Genomic DNA, 15,272 nt, shown 5'->3' with positions numbered 1-15,272 from the left:
ATGGAGAGAGAGAGAAAGATGGGAAATAGAGAGAGAGAGAGAGAGAGAGAGAGAGAGAGGAATAATCTAATGAGTGTCCTACATGCTTGCCACGACTACTTTAACATATCAAACACATACACGTGGGTACACATTGTCCTTGTGTTAATTGTTACAGTTAAAATGAGGTGAAGTGAGATCACTACTGGATGTGAATAGACTCCTGGTTGGTTGTTGGGTTGTTTTGTAACGACTGTTAGAAGGTTTCATATATACGCTTTAAGGAGGGTTATTTAGCTGACATGTTTTATGATAATTATCTTATAATTCAGATTTTAAATTAAAGCTAATTCATGGAAGTCATTCAGTCTTAAACTTGTTCAGTGATGACTGTGTTCCTCTAGTTACTGTGTTACTGATGCCAGCCCTCACCAGGGGAGCTGCCCTCTCCCAGACTCATGCTTAAGGTCTTGGTCAGAGATATGGCAACAGATTGACGTGGCGAGGCGGTGCCCAGTGACGCCAGGCTGGAGGACTGGGAGGTGGAGGTGGAGGGACCGCCTGTCTTCAACTGGTCATTCTCCGCCTTCAGGTTCTCCACTGTCATCTACAGGCAGGGACACACAGTGTAGGATTAAGGGGCGATACTAACACAGCTAGCTACTTAGTGAGGAGAGTCCTGTATGGCCCTAATGGGGTCAGGTTCAGGGGTGAAACCATATCTACGTTACAGTAGACATCATTAGGTAACACAAAAACACACATACACACAGGCAGACACACACACCTGCATGTTGTTCATGGCCTCCTGCAGTTGCTCCAGCTGGTGGGCGGAGCTAAGGGCTTCCAGGCGGATGTCCGTCAGCTTCCTCTCCTTCTCCCAGAGGGCCGAGCGCAGCGTAGACACAACCTTCTCATCCTCCGGGGCATCCTCGCCTCCTTCACACAGCCTGAGGGAGACAAAACACACGATGCAAACACTGAATAGAGGCATCATGTCCATTGAAACTGATGTGGCACATATCTAATCTAACATATCTAACATAAATAAAACAGAGCTAGATACTGATAGATTAAATTAGAGATAGATACTAATACATGTAATAGAGATAGATACTCATACATGAAATAGAGATAGATACTGATACATGTAATAGAGATAGATACTAATACATGTAATAGAGATAGATACTAATACATGTAATAGAGATAGATACTGATAAATTAAAGATAGATACTAATAGATGTAATATAGATAGATACTCATACATGAAATAGAGATAGATATTGATACATGAAATAGAGATAGATACTAATACATGTAATAGAGATAGATACTAATACATGTAATAGAGATAGATACTCATAGATTAAATTAGAGATAGATACTAATACATGATATAGAGATAGATACTGATACATGAAACAGAGATAGATACTGATACATGATATAGAGATTGATACTGATACATGATATGGAGATAGATACTGATAAATTAAATAGAGATAGATACTGATACATGAAATAGAGATAGATACTGATACATGATATAGAGATAGATACTGATACATGATATAAAGATAGATACTGATAAATGAAATAGAGATAGATACTGATACATTAAATAGAGATAGGTAATAACACATGTAATAGAGATAGATACTAATACATGTAATAGAGATAGATACTGATAGATTAAATTAGAGATAGATACTAATACATGTAATAGAGATAGATACTGATACATGATATAGAGATAGATACTGATACATGATATGGAGATAGATACTGATAAATTAAATAGAGATAGATACTGATAAATTAAATAGAGATAGATACTGATACATGAAATAGAGATAGATACTGATACATGATATAGAGATAGATACTGATACATGAAATAAAGATAGATACTGATAAATGAAATAGAGATAGATACTGATACATTAAATAGAGATAGATAATAACACATGTAATAGAGATAGATACTAATACATGTAATAGAGATAGATACTGATAGATTAAATTAGAGATAGATACTCATACATGAAATAGAGATAGATACTGATACATGAAATAGAGATAGATACTAATACATGTAATAGAGATAGATACTAATACATGTAATAGAGATAGATACTGATAGATTAAATTAGAGATAGATACTAATACATGTAATAGAGATAGATACTCATACATGAAATAGAGATAGACACTGATAAATTAAATAGATATAGATACTGATACATGATATAGAGATAGATACTAATACATGAAATAGAGATAGATACTCATACATGAAATAGAGATAGATACTGATAAATTAAATAGATATAGATACTGATACATGAAATAGAGATAGATACTGATACATGATATAGAGATAGATACTGATACATGATATGGAGATAGATACTGATAAATAAATAGAGATAGATACTGATAAATTAAATAGAGATAGATACTGATACATGAAATAGAGATAGATACTGATACATGATATAGAGATAGATACTGATACATGATATAAAGATAGATACTGATAAATGAAATAGAGATAGATACTGATACATTAAATAGAGATAGATAATAACACATTAAAATAGAGATAGATACTGATACATTAAATTCATACATACCATTTGGTGCCCCTCAATGTTTCAAATATGTATTTTATGGAATCGAAACATGGTTCAGACTAGAGGGGCACCAAGGGGGATCAGGATGTGTAAGGCCTTACCCAGAGGAGGATGCAGAGACAGAGGACCTCATCACGGAGGGAGGGTTGTCCCCGTCCCCATCCTTGTCCCCGTCCCTGTCCCCGTGGTGGATGGTGATCTTAGGAGAGGAGGGTGCAGAGGAATCTGGAGTGGCGATCTCCTCGATGTCAGCGTACGAAGCAGAGAGCTTTGAACCCTTCTTACTGAACGCCTTGTTGAAGGAACTCCTCAGCTGTACAACAGGAGTACAGAGATAACAGAGAGAAAGAGTGAGGATCCCCTTCTGGAACAGAATTAAAGTTGTAAGACTGATAGAGTACTCAGAAAGAACCACAGTGAACAATTCCTCAGTCTGACCCCTGTAACCATCCCGTACTCGTTGATGTGTCTCAACAAATGGCACCCTATTCCCTGCATAGTGCACTATATAGGGTTAATGGTGCCATTTGAGACACACACCTTTTGCTTCATCAAAATATCACAGCAGGGGAACTGTGGGGGGAGGGAGGGGATTGTGGGAGATCTTGTGGGAGATCTGTCAACTTGCCCTTGAGCAGGGCGTTGACCCTGGTTGCTTCTGTGGGTCGCTATGGATGGGAGTCTGTTAGATGACTAATGTGATGTAGGTGTTGAGCGGCTTCACTGCAAGTACATTGTATGTTTTAATATTCTATAAAAAATAAAAATAAATACTAAAATCACAGCAGTAACTACTGCCTCTGATTATCTAGACTTGAATATAACCAGTAGGAAAATAATATTGTCCTCAAAATCCCCAAATCTCGCCACCCCTATACTGGTGTTGTTCCTGCTGAGGTGAAGCGGGACAATGTGAGAACCCAAGGCTAATCTGGCAGAGTGAAACAACAATAGTCACGGGCTGAAGTACACACAACATGGAAATAACCTAACAGCTTAGTCTGTAGGGAAACTGTAGAAATTAGCACCCGGTAATGAGACAGAGATGTTCATTAGACTTTGTAAGTATGGTCCAAAGAGGAGCAAGGAATAGAGAAGAGCACTGTCCAATGGTGGGAAGGAATAGAGAAGAGCACTGTCCAATGAGGGGAAAGGAATAGAGAAGGGCACTGTCCAATGGTGGAAAGAGCAGCTGGAAATTGCATTGATGAGCCTTGAGTGCTGCACAGACTGTACAGATTTGAGTTGCTGCAAGAATAATGATTTTATTTATTGTCGAATACTAAAGCTCACTTATTTTTTACTTTACAGACAGTACAGAAATGTGGAGAATTCCTCATATAGGGTTTTACTGTCAACAAACCCAAAATAAACCCAAAAGCCTTGCTCCTCATTTAATGATATTCAAGGACGACCACCCAACAAAACAACACAATGGTTGGGTTGACAATAAATCAATCACGAAAAGTTTATATTGTCATCTGACAGAAAAAATATCCCCTTCATTCACTAACACTGGCTTTGCATGAAATCAGAAATCTCTATATCACTTCTCTGACACTGAACCAAACAGAATTCAACTACAGGTTTTGAGAAAATCTGAATTCAATTGGTTAACGATTTATTTACTTGTGATTTATGAATAATTATTCTGCCATATATTGAACGTAAATGGTATGCTTATGTAATGTACAGTTAGTGAATGAAGTGGAGATAGCTAGGTTTAATATGAGATTAGAAATTAGACATATTCCAAATATCTTAACATGTATGACTCATCAGCGTACGGAGGGAGGGTGGGACGGAGGGAGGGAGGACTTGCAGCTCTCACAACATGTACTACGACCTGAATAAAATACATAGAGAGAGAGAAAGAGAGACAGAGACACAGAGAGACAGAGAAACTCCAGACCATTTCTGGTACTCAGACTGAATTCGGCAAGACAGTACCACCGCCCTGGCCCCAGTGAGTGGGTTCTCTCATAGAACCAGGATCTCAATTAGAATCCTAATTCTAATGATATATTCTATTTAGAGCAAGCGGTTCTGTGCTCTCACCCAGCTCTTCTTCTTCTTCTTGGCCTCCTGCTCCTTCAGACTGCCCACGCTGGAGTGGCTGGTGATGCTGTTCAGGCTGGAGATGCTCTCGGACGAGTTCTGCCTCTTCATCTGAAGCTCTGGAGAAACAAGAGGAGCTAGTGAGAAGAACTGTTCTGGACAGAGGAGAGGGGATTGTGAGAAGAACTGTTCTGGAGAGAGGAGAGGAGCTAGTGAGAACTGTTCTGGAGAAAGGAGATGAGCTAGTGAGAAGAGCTGTTCTGGAGAGAGGAGAGGAGCTAGTGAGAAGAACTGTTCTGGAGAGAGGAGAGGAGCTAGTGAGAAGAACTGTTCTGGAGAGAGGAGAGGAGCTAGTGAGAAGAACTGTTCTGGAGAGAGGAGAGGATCTAGTGAAAATAAGTGTTCTGGACAGAGGAGAGGAGATTGTGAGAAGAACTGTTCTGGAGATAGGAGAGGAGCTAGGGAGAAGTTCTGAAGAGAGGAGAGGAGCTAGTGAGAATAACTGTTCTGGAGAGAGGAGAGGAGCTAGAGAGAAGAACTGTTCTGGAGACAGGAGATGAGCTGTTGAGAAGAACTGTTCTGGAGAGAAGAGAGGAGCTAGAGAGAAGAACTGTTCTGGAGACAGGAGATGAGCTGTTGAGAAGAACTGTTCTGGAGAGAGGAGAGGAGCTAGTGAGAAGAACTGTTCTGGAGCGAGGAGAGGAGCTAGAGAGAAGAACTGTTCTGGAGAGAGGAGAGGAGCTAGAGAGAATAACTCTTGTGGAGAGAGGAGCTAGTGAGAAGTTCTGGAGAGAGGAGAGGAGCTAGTGAGAAGAACTGTTCTGGAGAGAGAATAACTGTTCTGGAGAGAGGAGAGGATCTAGTGAGAAGAACTGTTCAGGAGAGAGGACAGTAGCAAGTGAGAAGAACTGTTCTGGAGAGAGGATAGGAGCTAGAGAGAATAGCTGTTGTGGAGAGAGGAGCTAGTGAGGAGGGTGAATAAGGGTTGGGCGGTCTCCAGGTTTTCACATCTTCATACCATCCTTTTCTCTTCCCGGGATTTACGGTATTACGGTCTTGGTAGACAAGGGGGCGCTAAAAACGCAACAAAAAGCCTACTGGGCATCTATTACCAGAATACTAACAAAATTATCACAATTCATTTCCATAGAGGCTTCTGGCTAAATATGCTAACGAGCTCAAACTAAAATAAATTAATTGCAAAGACAGGCAATCTAGCTCATTAAGTTATACAAGTATAGGTAGTAGCTACAGAATATAATTTAATGGTGAGTTTGGACATTTACATGCGAAATGTAATCGAAAGACATTGTGCAGATGAACAACGTGTTGATGCTAGCAAATCATATGACCAGTTGTCAAAACTCAACTCCGCCTCGTTATAAGAGAACGGAGTTGAGCACTCCTCAGCTACGGGAATATTTTTGATGGTATTTTGACAATAGTTTTGACGGTATTGAAAAACCATCCCGTGAATATTTACTGGTGAAGGTAGAGAAGAGAGAGAACAAAATGGTTCTGGAGACAGAAGAGGAGAGAGAAGGTATTTGGGGAGTGATTATGGTAAAAGAACTTTAGATCCTTTGTTGGCTCTCTACCTTTAGGAGGGATGTCAGGGTTGCTGAGGGCCACATGGATGATATCTTGGGCCTCTGTGTTCTTTGTCTTCAGGATCTCTATGGTCTCCTTCAGATCAGTCAGCTCAGAGTCCTACGGGGAAACAGGATCAATACATAAACACACTGACAAAATGTTAGTTGTCCCTGGGAACTTTCTCAAAATTACCATATTTTCCAGAAATCCTGGTTGGAAGATTCCCGGAATCAGAAGGGATTAAGCAGGAATCTGTGAATTCTCCAAACCTCAATAGAACAGCGCTGATAGATGAATCCTTATCAAATCAACATTTATTTGTTGTGTACACAGATTAGCAGATGTTAAAGCAGGTGCATCGAAATGCTCATGTTTCAAGTTCCAGCAGCGCAGTGTCTATAATCCCCCCCCAAAAGAAGAAGAAAATAATGAATATCTGAACGAGCAATATCAGATGGGGATTGACTATGGAATTTCTATGGTGTCTCGGAGGTCCTGAAGGATTTGAAGGATCGTGTTGAGTGGCTTGTGAAAACACAACCTTAGCACCATGTCAACCTTTGACTAGATTTCATTTCCTGTCAGGAGGACCAACGGCAGCAGTGCTGAGTCTCTGTCCTCTGCTCTCTAACAGGATGACACAGCAGTTAGATGGTGCCTGGGGGGGTCTGGTGGATGAGGCTCAGGGGTTGTTGTGGTACGTTAGACTGTCAACGCACATTGATGAGATCAGACTGTCTACACTCTAGGCTCACTTTGCTCTCAGATTTTCATTGAACAAAAGTCAATTGGTTCATTTGTTTGAAAAACTATAGGTTAATATGAATTCCCCAAACCCATTATTTTTTTAATGAAATTCTCACAACCAGAAGATACTGAATGTTTTCTACATCTAATTATAGTAAACTAGAAAAGTTATGAATGATAAACATTTATTTTACATTGATTGGAAATAGCTGGATAGTAAATGAATAGAACAAAAGTCAGCTCCACTGAAGTTTCTGAAAGTAAACAAAGTAGAAGGATGTAAGAGACCGTAGCATAATGCAGCTGCATTTACCGGTACCTTCTGCTCCTGGCTGACCGACAGGGTCTGTAGACGTGACGTCATCAGTTGCAGGCTCTGCTCGAACGCTGCTACCAAATTAGCCTTCAAAGAGAGAGAGAGAAAAAGAGAAGGGGTGGGGTAAAGAGAGAAGTGGTAGAGAGAGAGAGAGAGAGAGAGAGAGAGAACACAGAGATGAGTCACTGCACCACAGGCATACTACACATCAAGCAAATGGCTTTCTCCAGGAGGAGTGGGAGGGGTGAAGGTGTGGACAGCTGTGGAAGTTGAGGAAGATGAAAGAAATGGAGGAGAGGAGGGGGGAGGGCGAGTGAGGGGTGACTGGAGTATAGCACTGGGGCACAGGCCTCTCCAACCTTGTGTACAGTAGCATGGGAGACCTTTCTGAATGGTGGCAGAAAGCCTAGCGGTTAAGAGCATTGGGCCAGTAACTGAAAGGTTGCTTGTTGGAATCCCTGAGCTGACTAGGTTAAAAATCTGTTGGTGTGCCCTTAAACAAGGCACTTAACCCTAATTGCTCCTGTAAATCGCTCTGGATGAGAGCGTCTGCTTAGTGACTAAAATGAACTCGCATAGTGGTGTGTGTGGCTGTAATTTAATATGGTAACAATATCTACAGCCAGATGTTTTCACTTATATGGTATTTGTAGATACAGTGGCTTCAGAAAGTACTCATACACACTGACTTATTCCTCATTTTGTTGTGTTACAGCCTGAAATCAAAATTGATTAAATTGATATATTTTCTAACCCATCTGCACACAATACCCCATAATAACAAAGTGAAAACACATTATTAGAATTTTTTGCAAATTAAGTACAGAAATATCTAATTTAAATAAGTATTCACACCCCTGAGTCAATACATGTTAGAATCACCTTTGGCAGCGATTACAGCTCTGAGTATTCCTGGTAAGTTTCTAAGAGCCTTCCACACCCGGACTTTACAATATTTGCTCATTATTGTTTTTTAAAGCTTGAAGCTCTGTCAAGTTGGTTGTTGATCATTGCTGGACAGCCATTTTCAAGTCTTGCCATAGATTTTTAAGACAATGTAAGTCAAAACTGTAACTACACCACTCAGGAACATTCAATGTCATCTTGGTAAGCAACTCCAGTATATATTTGGCCTTTTGTTTTAGGTTATTGTCCTGCTGAAAGGTGAATTTATCTCCCAGTGTGTGTTGGAAAGCAGAGTGAACCAGGTTTTCGTCTAGGATTTTGCCTGTGCTTAACTATATTCCGTTTATTTTTATCCTTAAAAATTATCTAGTTCTTGCCAATGAAAAGCATACCCATAACATGATGCAGCCACCACCATGCTTGAAAATATGAAGAGTGGTACTCAGTGACGTGTTGTGTTGGATTTGCCCCAAACATTTTATATTCAGGACATACATTTCATTTCTTTGCCACATTTTTATTTTATTTTTATTTTAGTGCCTTATTGCAAACAGGATACATGTTTCAGAATATTTGAATTCTGTACAAGCTACCTTCGTTTCACTCTGTCATTTAGGTTAGTACTGTGGAGTACCTACAATGTTGTTGATTCATCCTCAGTTTTCTCCTATCACAGCCATTAAACTCTGTTTTAAATGGGCCTCATGGTGAAATCCCAAAGCAGTTTCCTTCGTCTCCGGCAACTGAGTTAAGAAGTATGCCTGTATCTTTCTAGTAACTGGGTGTATTAATACACCATCCAAAGTGCAATTAATAACTTCAACATGCTCAAAGGGATATTCAATGTCTTCTTTTTTTATGCTATTATAGACATGCTTCAAGGTAGGTGTCAAGATCAAAGAGTCATGTGACAGCGAAGAACGGAGGACGGATCTGGAAGCAACAGACATTCCAACAAACCTGTCCTAGCTGCTACACCCAGCATCCAGAGGTGTGGGTCAGCGGCCAGCAGGCAGGGGGCAGCAGAGATTCCAGAACCAGCAGTCAATACAGCCAACAGTGGAGGAGAGAGGGACAGTGGCATTAGGCCGGAGTCACACTATTTGCACACATTCACACGCACACACAACCTAGACACACACAGACACAGACATTGGGCCAGAGGGCTATTCAATATCAATTATTACAAATTACAGTAATAATCAACTACAGTTAAGAGGAACATCATACAATTTAACACATGATAAAGACAACAACACAGTGGGTAAGGGCTGAAGCAAAAAATATTCAAATAATATGATACTATATTTTTTTATTAGTTGTTTCTAAATACTGTGTATTAATGTATTATTACTGAACCAAGGTCTGTGTTCATCTCACACTCAATCACACAGTATCAGTGACACACTCAGGTCAGAGGGTTGGAGCATGTTAAAGGGTATTGCCAATGGACAGTGTTAGTACTGTAATGGACTTTGACTTGCTAAAACAACATGCAACACATAGTAATCAAGTGCATTTCCTGAAAATAAAGTTTTGGTTTTAGACTGGTATCTCCACAGCTTTGAGGAAATGGTCTCTTTCAACAAATACAGTGCATGATGGCAGAATTTCACTCACTCTCTTAAATGAAGCATCAGATAGCAGGAGTGTCATGCGGAGGTAAAGAGAGGTGAGGAGAGGGGCGGGGAGAAGGGTGATGGGGGTAAGGGGCGGATGGGGTGTGGAGTTGGAGTACAGAAAGAGTAGAAGAGGTGGTGTCAGTACAGCTTGATAATGTGGTGGGGGTGCAGCGTTGCTAATTTACCCCCCTGTGGTGCCTAGGGTTCATAAATCTCAACCACCATCGCTGTGTTACTCACTCCCTAGGTATGGGTACGGAGCGGGGGCCAGAGCCAGCCTCTAGTAGGGTTCATCATGGCTGGCAAGGGCCAAAGCCAAATTTAACCACCATCACGTTCAGCTATGACTGGGCCAAGGAGGGCAGGAATAGCCCCTCCAGGAGAGGTTATGGTTACCTACCTGAACAGTGACTACAACTATGGCCAGGGGATTTGTCCTGGTAAGGTCACATGGCCAGGGAAAACTCTTGACCCAAACTCTAACTAACCAATATACAACTATAGAATTATTAACATTATCATTGAGGAGATTTTGGTCAGCGAGTTAGATTGCGTTCTATGCTTTCAACACTGGGCAATAAAGTCACAGATAGATTTATGCCTCTATCATAGCAAGCACCATTTCTGATCTCACCCTCTACGGCATGTTTTCCTATCGTAGCTCAACATCAGTGTAATTAACGCCTGACGATCCAGGCACTCTAAATAGCTTCATAATATCTTTATCAATATATCAGAATTTTTCAGACATGGTTTTTGTGTTGGCTTGTGTGGCAAAAACCCCATCATCACCTCTCATGTTTCACAAGTAATAATGTCTGGTACCCGGAGACAGCTTCCATCCATCATACTGTATGTCCCAACACAGACATTTAGAAATGTGTTTGTTATGGATGCTGCTACCGTAGTATGGGACAAGTTGTGAGGCTGCTGTTGACGGAGACGCTCACAATCAATCCTAATAGAATAATGGTAGAACATCATGCAATCATGGTAGAACAAAGGTGTGTCATAGGCACATAATGAATGAGGTGAAAATGACAGACAGCCAGAGAGAAATCCAAACCCAGTCTAATAGAAATGAATAGCACTAGAGTCATAATCCAGATTTGATTTATGCAAGAAAATAAAGGCATGTGATATATCAGAAATGGTGTAATATAATTATTGTCAACCTAAAATATAGTCATATAATTATACAGTTTAAATGTGTTTTTACACATTTTCTGTATAAATAGGCTCTTAAATATATGTAAACAGACCATAAATGTTCAACATTTTGTTTTCTTGGAAAGAAGTGAGTGTTATTATATAATACAATATCAGTACTTGTTGCATTTACAACTTGTCTATTTTTTTATTTAACCTTTATTTAATAACGCAAGTCAGTTAAGAACAAATTCTTATTTTCAATGATGGCCTAGGAACAGTGTGTTAACTGCCTTGTTCACGGGCAGAACGACAGACTTTTACCTTGTCAGCTAGGTGATTCAATCTAGCGACCTTTCAGTTACTGGCCAAACGCTCTAACCACTAGGCTACCTGCCGCCCCAGTCCTAAGTCTAAGTCCTATCATTAACTGATTTCCATCAGTGTATGGCTGTGGACTGACGGCATTGTTTGAATGGAATGTTGGCATATTGGCAGTTAATTTGAAAAATGTATGGAATTATTCCTCTAAAACTGGCTGCCTAGCTAGCTAACAAACATACAATGCAGATACATTCAAATTCATGACTTTAGAGGATATCTTATCACAGCACTGGCAAACCATGGTTGACCAACTCCCTGACCAAAATGGCTGCCCTTAATCCCATCCTAAGAAGGTTCATGTCCATTCCAGCCAGACCGGTTGCTGCTTTAGCCAACTCCATTGTCATTTAGCCAACAATAAAAGAATAGCATACAGTACCATAGTTTTGATTTGGCCAGACTTAGACTACATAACAATGCAACTTGCGCCTAGCAACTCAAGACTAGATAACGGCAGAAACAAATATGGCCACCATATAGAGGCTCAGAGGTTGAAATGTGAGAAGCATGTTCTACATACGTTGGCAGACAGCTGGGTAGTCAGGTTGGCCACTTTTTCCTGGGAGTTCTCCAGCTCGCGTCTCAGCTTGCGGATTTGCTGTGAAGAAAATGACAACAACAAGGTCCTTTAGACAGGCAGTGCAGTAAAACATATAATTTAACATAACTCCATACTGTGCTTTTCTCCACATCTCAAAGCGCCTTACACTGTATGGTGATATATGGCATTGGGTATTGGCTAGGTAAGGTGCATGACACAAAGTAAGCTTATACTTTTTTTAAATTAAAATAAAGCTTTATGGATGGGAGAGAATGAGATTATAAAGTAGGAAACTTGATGAAAAACAATAGACACATGGTTGCTGTACAGCAATATCACTGCATGTGGAGTTACTCTGAACATGCCAAATAAATCAATTAAAGACACTGGAAAACCACAATGTTTCAGATCCTGAAGCACCGCTGAATGGATGGACGTGAACAGTACGGATGGACGAAAGCGAATGAGATGATATTTGGAAGATGAAGACAAGGCGAGAGTGGAACAGCGGAACAGCCTTACCTCTCCTTGTATCCGCTCCTCGGTCTTAGAGAGCATAGTAGGACGGAAAGAAGAAACAACAAGAAAGAGAGAGAGAGTGACCTTGGGAGAGTGAACTTGGGAGAGTGAACTTGGGAGAGTGAACTTGGGGGCAGTGGATGATACGGTTGGTTGAGGTAGTTTCACAGTAGCTCTGTAAGTTGAAGACACTATCCTGGGTTTACAGAGGGTAGGGGGTTCAGACTGCATCTTATAGGAGTTCAGCAGGGTAAAATAGCAGGGTTCCCCAAATTCGGCCTGCGGGAATTATTATAATTTTTTTAATACTTTTTGTTGTTGGACATGAAAGACCATAAAATCACCAGGAAATCAGGTTAAAGTGATTTTAATTTAGGAAATGTGTTCCCAAGTATTCCTACGCATAAATAGATAGGCATATGTGATCGTATCCCAATGTAATCAAGGTTTGAAATAATTCAGTTTTTCTATAAAACGATATCTGTTTGAGTGTCTTGCGGTCAATTTGCAGTATACAAATTATTTTAAACTATGTTCCGCCCTCCGGACCATCCATTCAAGGAAAAATTGGCCCGTGGCTGAATGTAATTGGGGACCCCTGGCCTATATTGGGGACCCCTACGCTATAATGGGGACCCCTGGCCTCTATTGGGGACCCTTGGCTTATATTGGGGACCCGTGGCCTATATTAGGGATCCCTGGCCTATATTGGGGACCCCTGGCTTATATTGGGGACCCCTGGCCTATAGGAATTATATAACGACACCAATTGTGAAATGTTATCTGGCATGTGTTTGTGTATCAGTAGCAGTCAAACCCCTTTATATAAACATATACTGTATATAATGTAAACATAATGGTAAAGACCTGGGTAAACAATACAGTAATCTATAAACCATGGACAAAGTTGGAAAAGGAGAGTAAAGCCCATGTTTTGAGGTAAAACGTCGTCGTCGACAGCTCTGGAACTCATCAATGACATTTGGCACAACATCTCACCTCACTTCAGGCATGTTTTCAATCCAAGAGAGAAACCCTACATGGCTGTATTTCTACAGTTGGCAGGCCAGGCCTATATCACACACAGTCATGTCATTGTGAAGGGACCAACTGTTATAATCGTGAAAGTATATCCTGTGGGCACACAACAGCTGAGCCCAACAACTATTTCTGGATTATTTAATAATTATAGTACTCACCGAGGAATAGTTGGATGAAGTGTTTGATGCCAAGGAGAGAACAGAGCCATGGACTGAAATGGGTAGAGAAAAAAAAACACAGAGAGAGACAGAGAGAGCAAAAACATTCAACATGGTTTAATACTGACATATGCCATATCCAGACTTCACAGAATATGCTACAATGTGATTAATCTATCGTATTCAGATTTGTAAAAAATACTTTATAGCTAGTAAACCTGCTACTGTGAGTGTAGATATACAACAAGGTATGAATTACAGTTGACCTATGGCAGTATATAAGTACTTCATAGAAAACAACATAAACATAACCCAAAAGTGACAATGTTGAAGAAGAGATGAATGATTTTAGAGGAGTGACAGAGACATACTGGGTCACCTCATTACACCTTTACATAACACAGATCTAACATGGAGGCACTCTCTCTTTCTCTCGCTTCCTCTCTCTCTGTGTATTGAGAACACAGCCTCAAGGAGACCATTAGAGGGTTATCTAGGCTGGGGGCCTGCAACATCACGGGAATGTGTTCCACAGGGTTGGAATAGGATCAGTTTCACCTTTAGTCTATTCAGGGAGTGAATAAATAGACATTTCAAGTCATGAAAACTCAACACAGTCACTCAAATGGAAATGGTGAAGGTGCATAAAGATGGCGGTCCCCATGTACCCACCACAAACGCCTCATTTTCTAAGTTCTCTGTATTGTACAGTGCTCTCCGTTACAATGTTTTTGTATGTTCATTAGCACAATATACATAATCCCAAATCAAACTTCAACACGGGCGCAATTAGAAAAAAAAAAGTAGATTGTGCTGATTTATAGGCACATTGAACCATATCGCGCGCCGTAGTTTAAAACGTCTGTGGATAGTGATCAAACGAAGACGTCATATTATCATTTCTTACATCTTTATGCACCTTCGCCATTGGAATTTCAATTAATTTCCTGAATTGAAATGGAGCTGACCTCAAACCTGGTTTCCTTATTAACGGAGGGCCGCAGTAGAAGAAGGACAAGCCAACATGGGCCAGCCATAGAAATGGAGCCATAGGGTTCAGCTTTAGAAATGGAGCCATAGGGTTCAGCTTTAGAAATGGAGCCATAGGGTCCAGCTTTAGAAATGGAGCCATAGGGTCCAGCTTTAGAAATGGAGCCATAGGGTCCAGCTTTAGAAATGGAGCCATAGGGTCCAGCTTTAGAAATGGAGCCATAGGGCTAGCCATAGAAATGGAGCCATATAGGCCAGCTTTAGAAATGGAATGATATATTTGTATACAGGTTACTTACATGTGCTAGCTGTCTCACAGTCATCCCCAGGCTCGCGGAAGGATCCAGAGCGCATCATGCTCTTGGGCCGGTCGGCCAGTGACATGGTGCTGCCCAGTGGAGAGGTGCCATACAGGTCGAAGACCATGTCGTTGGTGGGGATACTGTTGGAGCGGGTTATCCTGGGGGCACCACTTGGGATGGGGGCCACTGGGAGGGCAGGAAGGTTGGCATGGGTAAGAGGCAGACTGGCACAGAAACTGTATGAGGCACGCACGTACACTACATACTCACACACTCACACATACCTGCACTCACTCACACTCAGTCACTCACACACCGACACACACA

General features: G+C 40.8%; 1 protein-coding gene across 15 annotated transcripts in view; it reads right to left on the bottom strand.

Moving 5' to 3' along the window:
* LOC106566024 (neuron navigator 1) overlaps positions 1-15,272 on the bottom strand; it is a 126,516-nt gene that overhangs the window by 17,019 nt on the left and 94,225 nt on the right. For 6 of the 15 annotated variants that reach the window (XM_014133812.2, XM_014133816.2, XM_014133815.2 and 3 more), the window contains 11 exons: positions 14,943-15,131; positions 13,654-13,706; positions 12,458-12,481; positions 11,915-11,992; positions 9,200-9,208; positions 7,331-7,420; positions 6,276-6,387; positions 4,678-4,796; positions 2,721-2,932; positions 767-929; positions 412-586 (listed from right to left, as the gene is read on the bottom strand). In XM_014133812.2, the coding sequence (XP_013989287.2) occupies positions 412-586; positions 767-929; positions 2,721-2,932; positions 4,678-4,796; positions 6,276-6,387; positions 7,331-7,420; positions 9,200-9,208; positions 11,915-11,992; positions 12,458-12,481; positions 13,654-13,706; positions 14,943-15,131 (1,224 nt within the window). The remainder of the gene's footprint in view (positions 1-411; positions 587-766; positions 930-2,720; positions 2,933-4,677; positions 4,797-6,275; positions 6,388-7,330; positions 7,421-9,199; positions 9,209-11,914; positions 11,993-12,457; positions 12,482-13,653; positions 13,707-14,942; positions 15,132-15,272) is intronic. The other 9 variants (XM_014133817.2, XM_014133825.2, XM_014133820.2 and 6 more) reach the window with 7 other exon arrangements.

Source organism: Salmo salar, chromosome ssa12 (genome assembly GCF_905237065.1).
Source record: "Salmo salar chromosome ssa12, Ssal_v3.1, whole genome shotgun sequence".
NCBI classification, from domain to species: domain Eukaryota; kingdom Metazoa; phylum Chordata; class Actinopteri; order Salmoniformes; family Salmonidae; genus Salmo; species Salmo salar.
The sequence above is the reverse complement of the archived record's forward strand: the minus strand, read 5'-3'. Positions and strand labels throughout refer to the sequence as shown.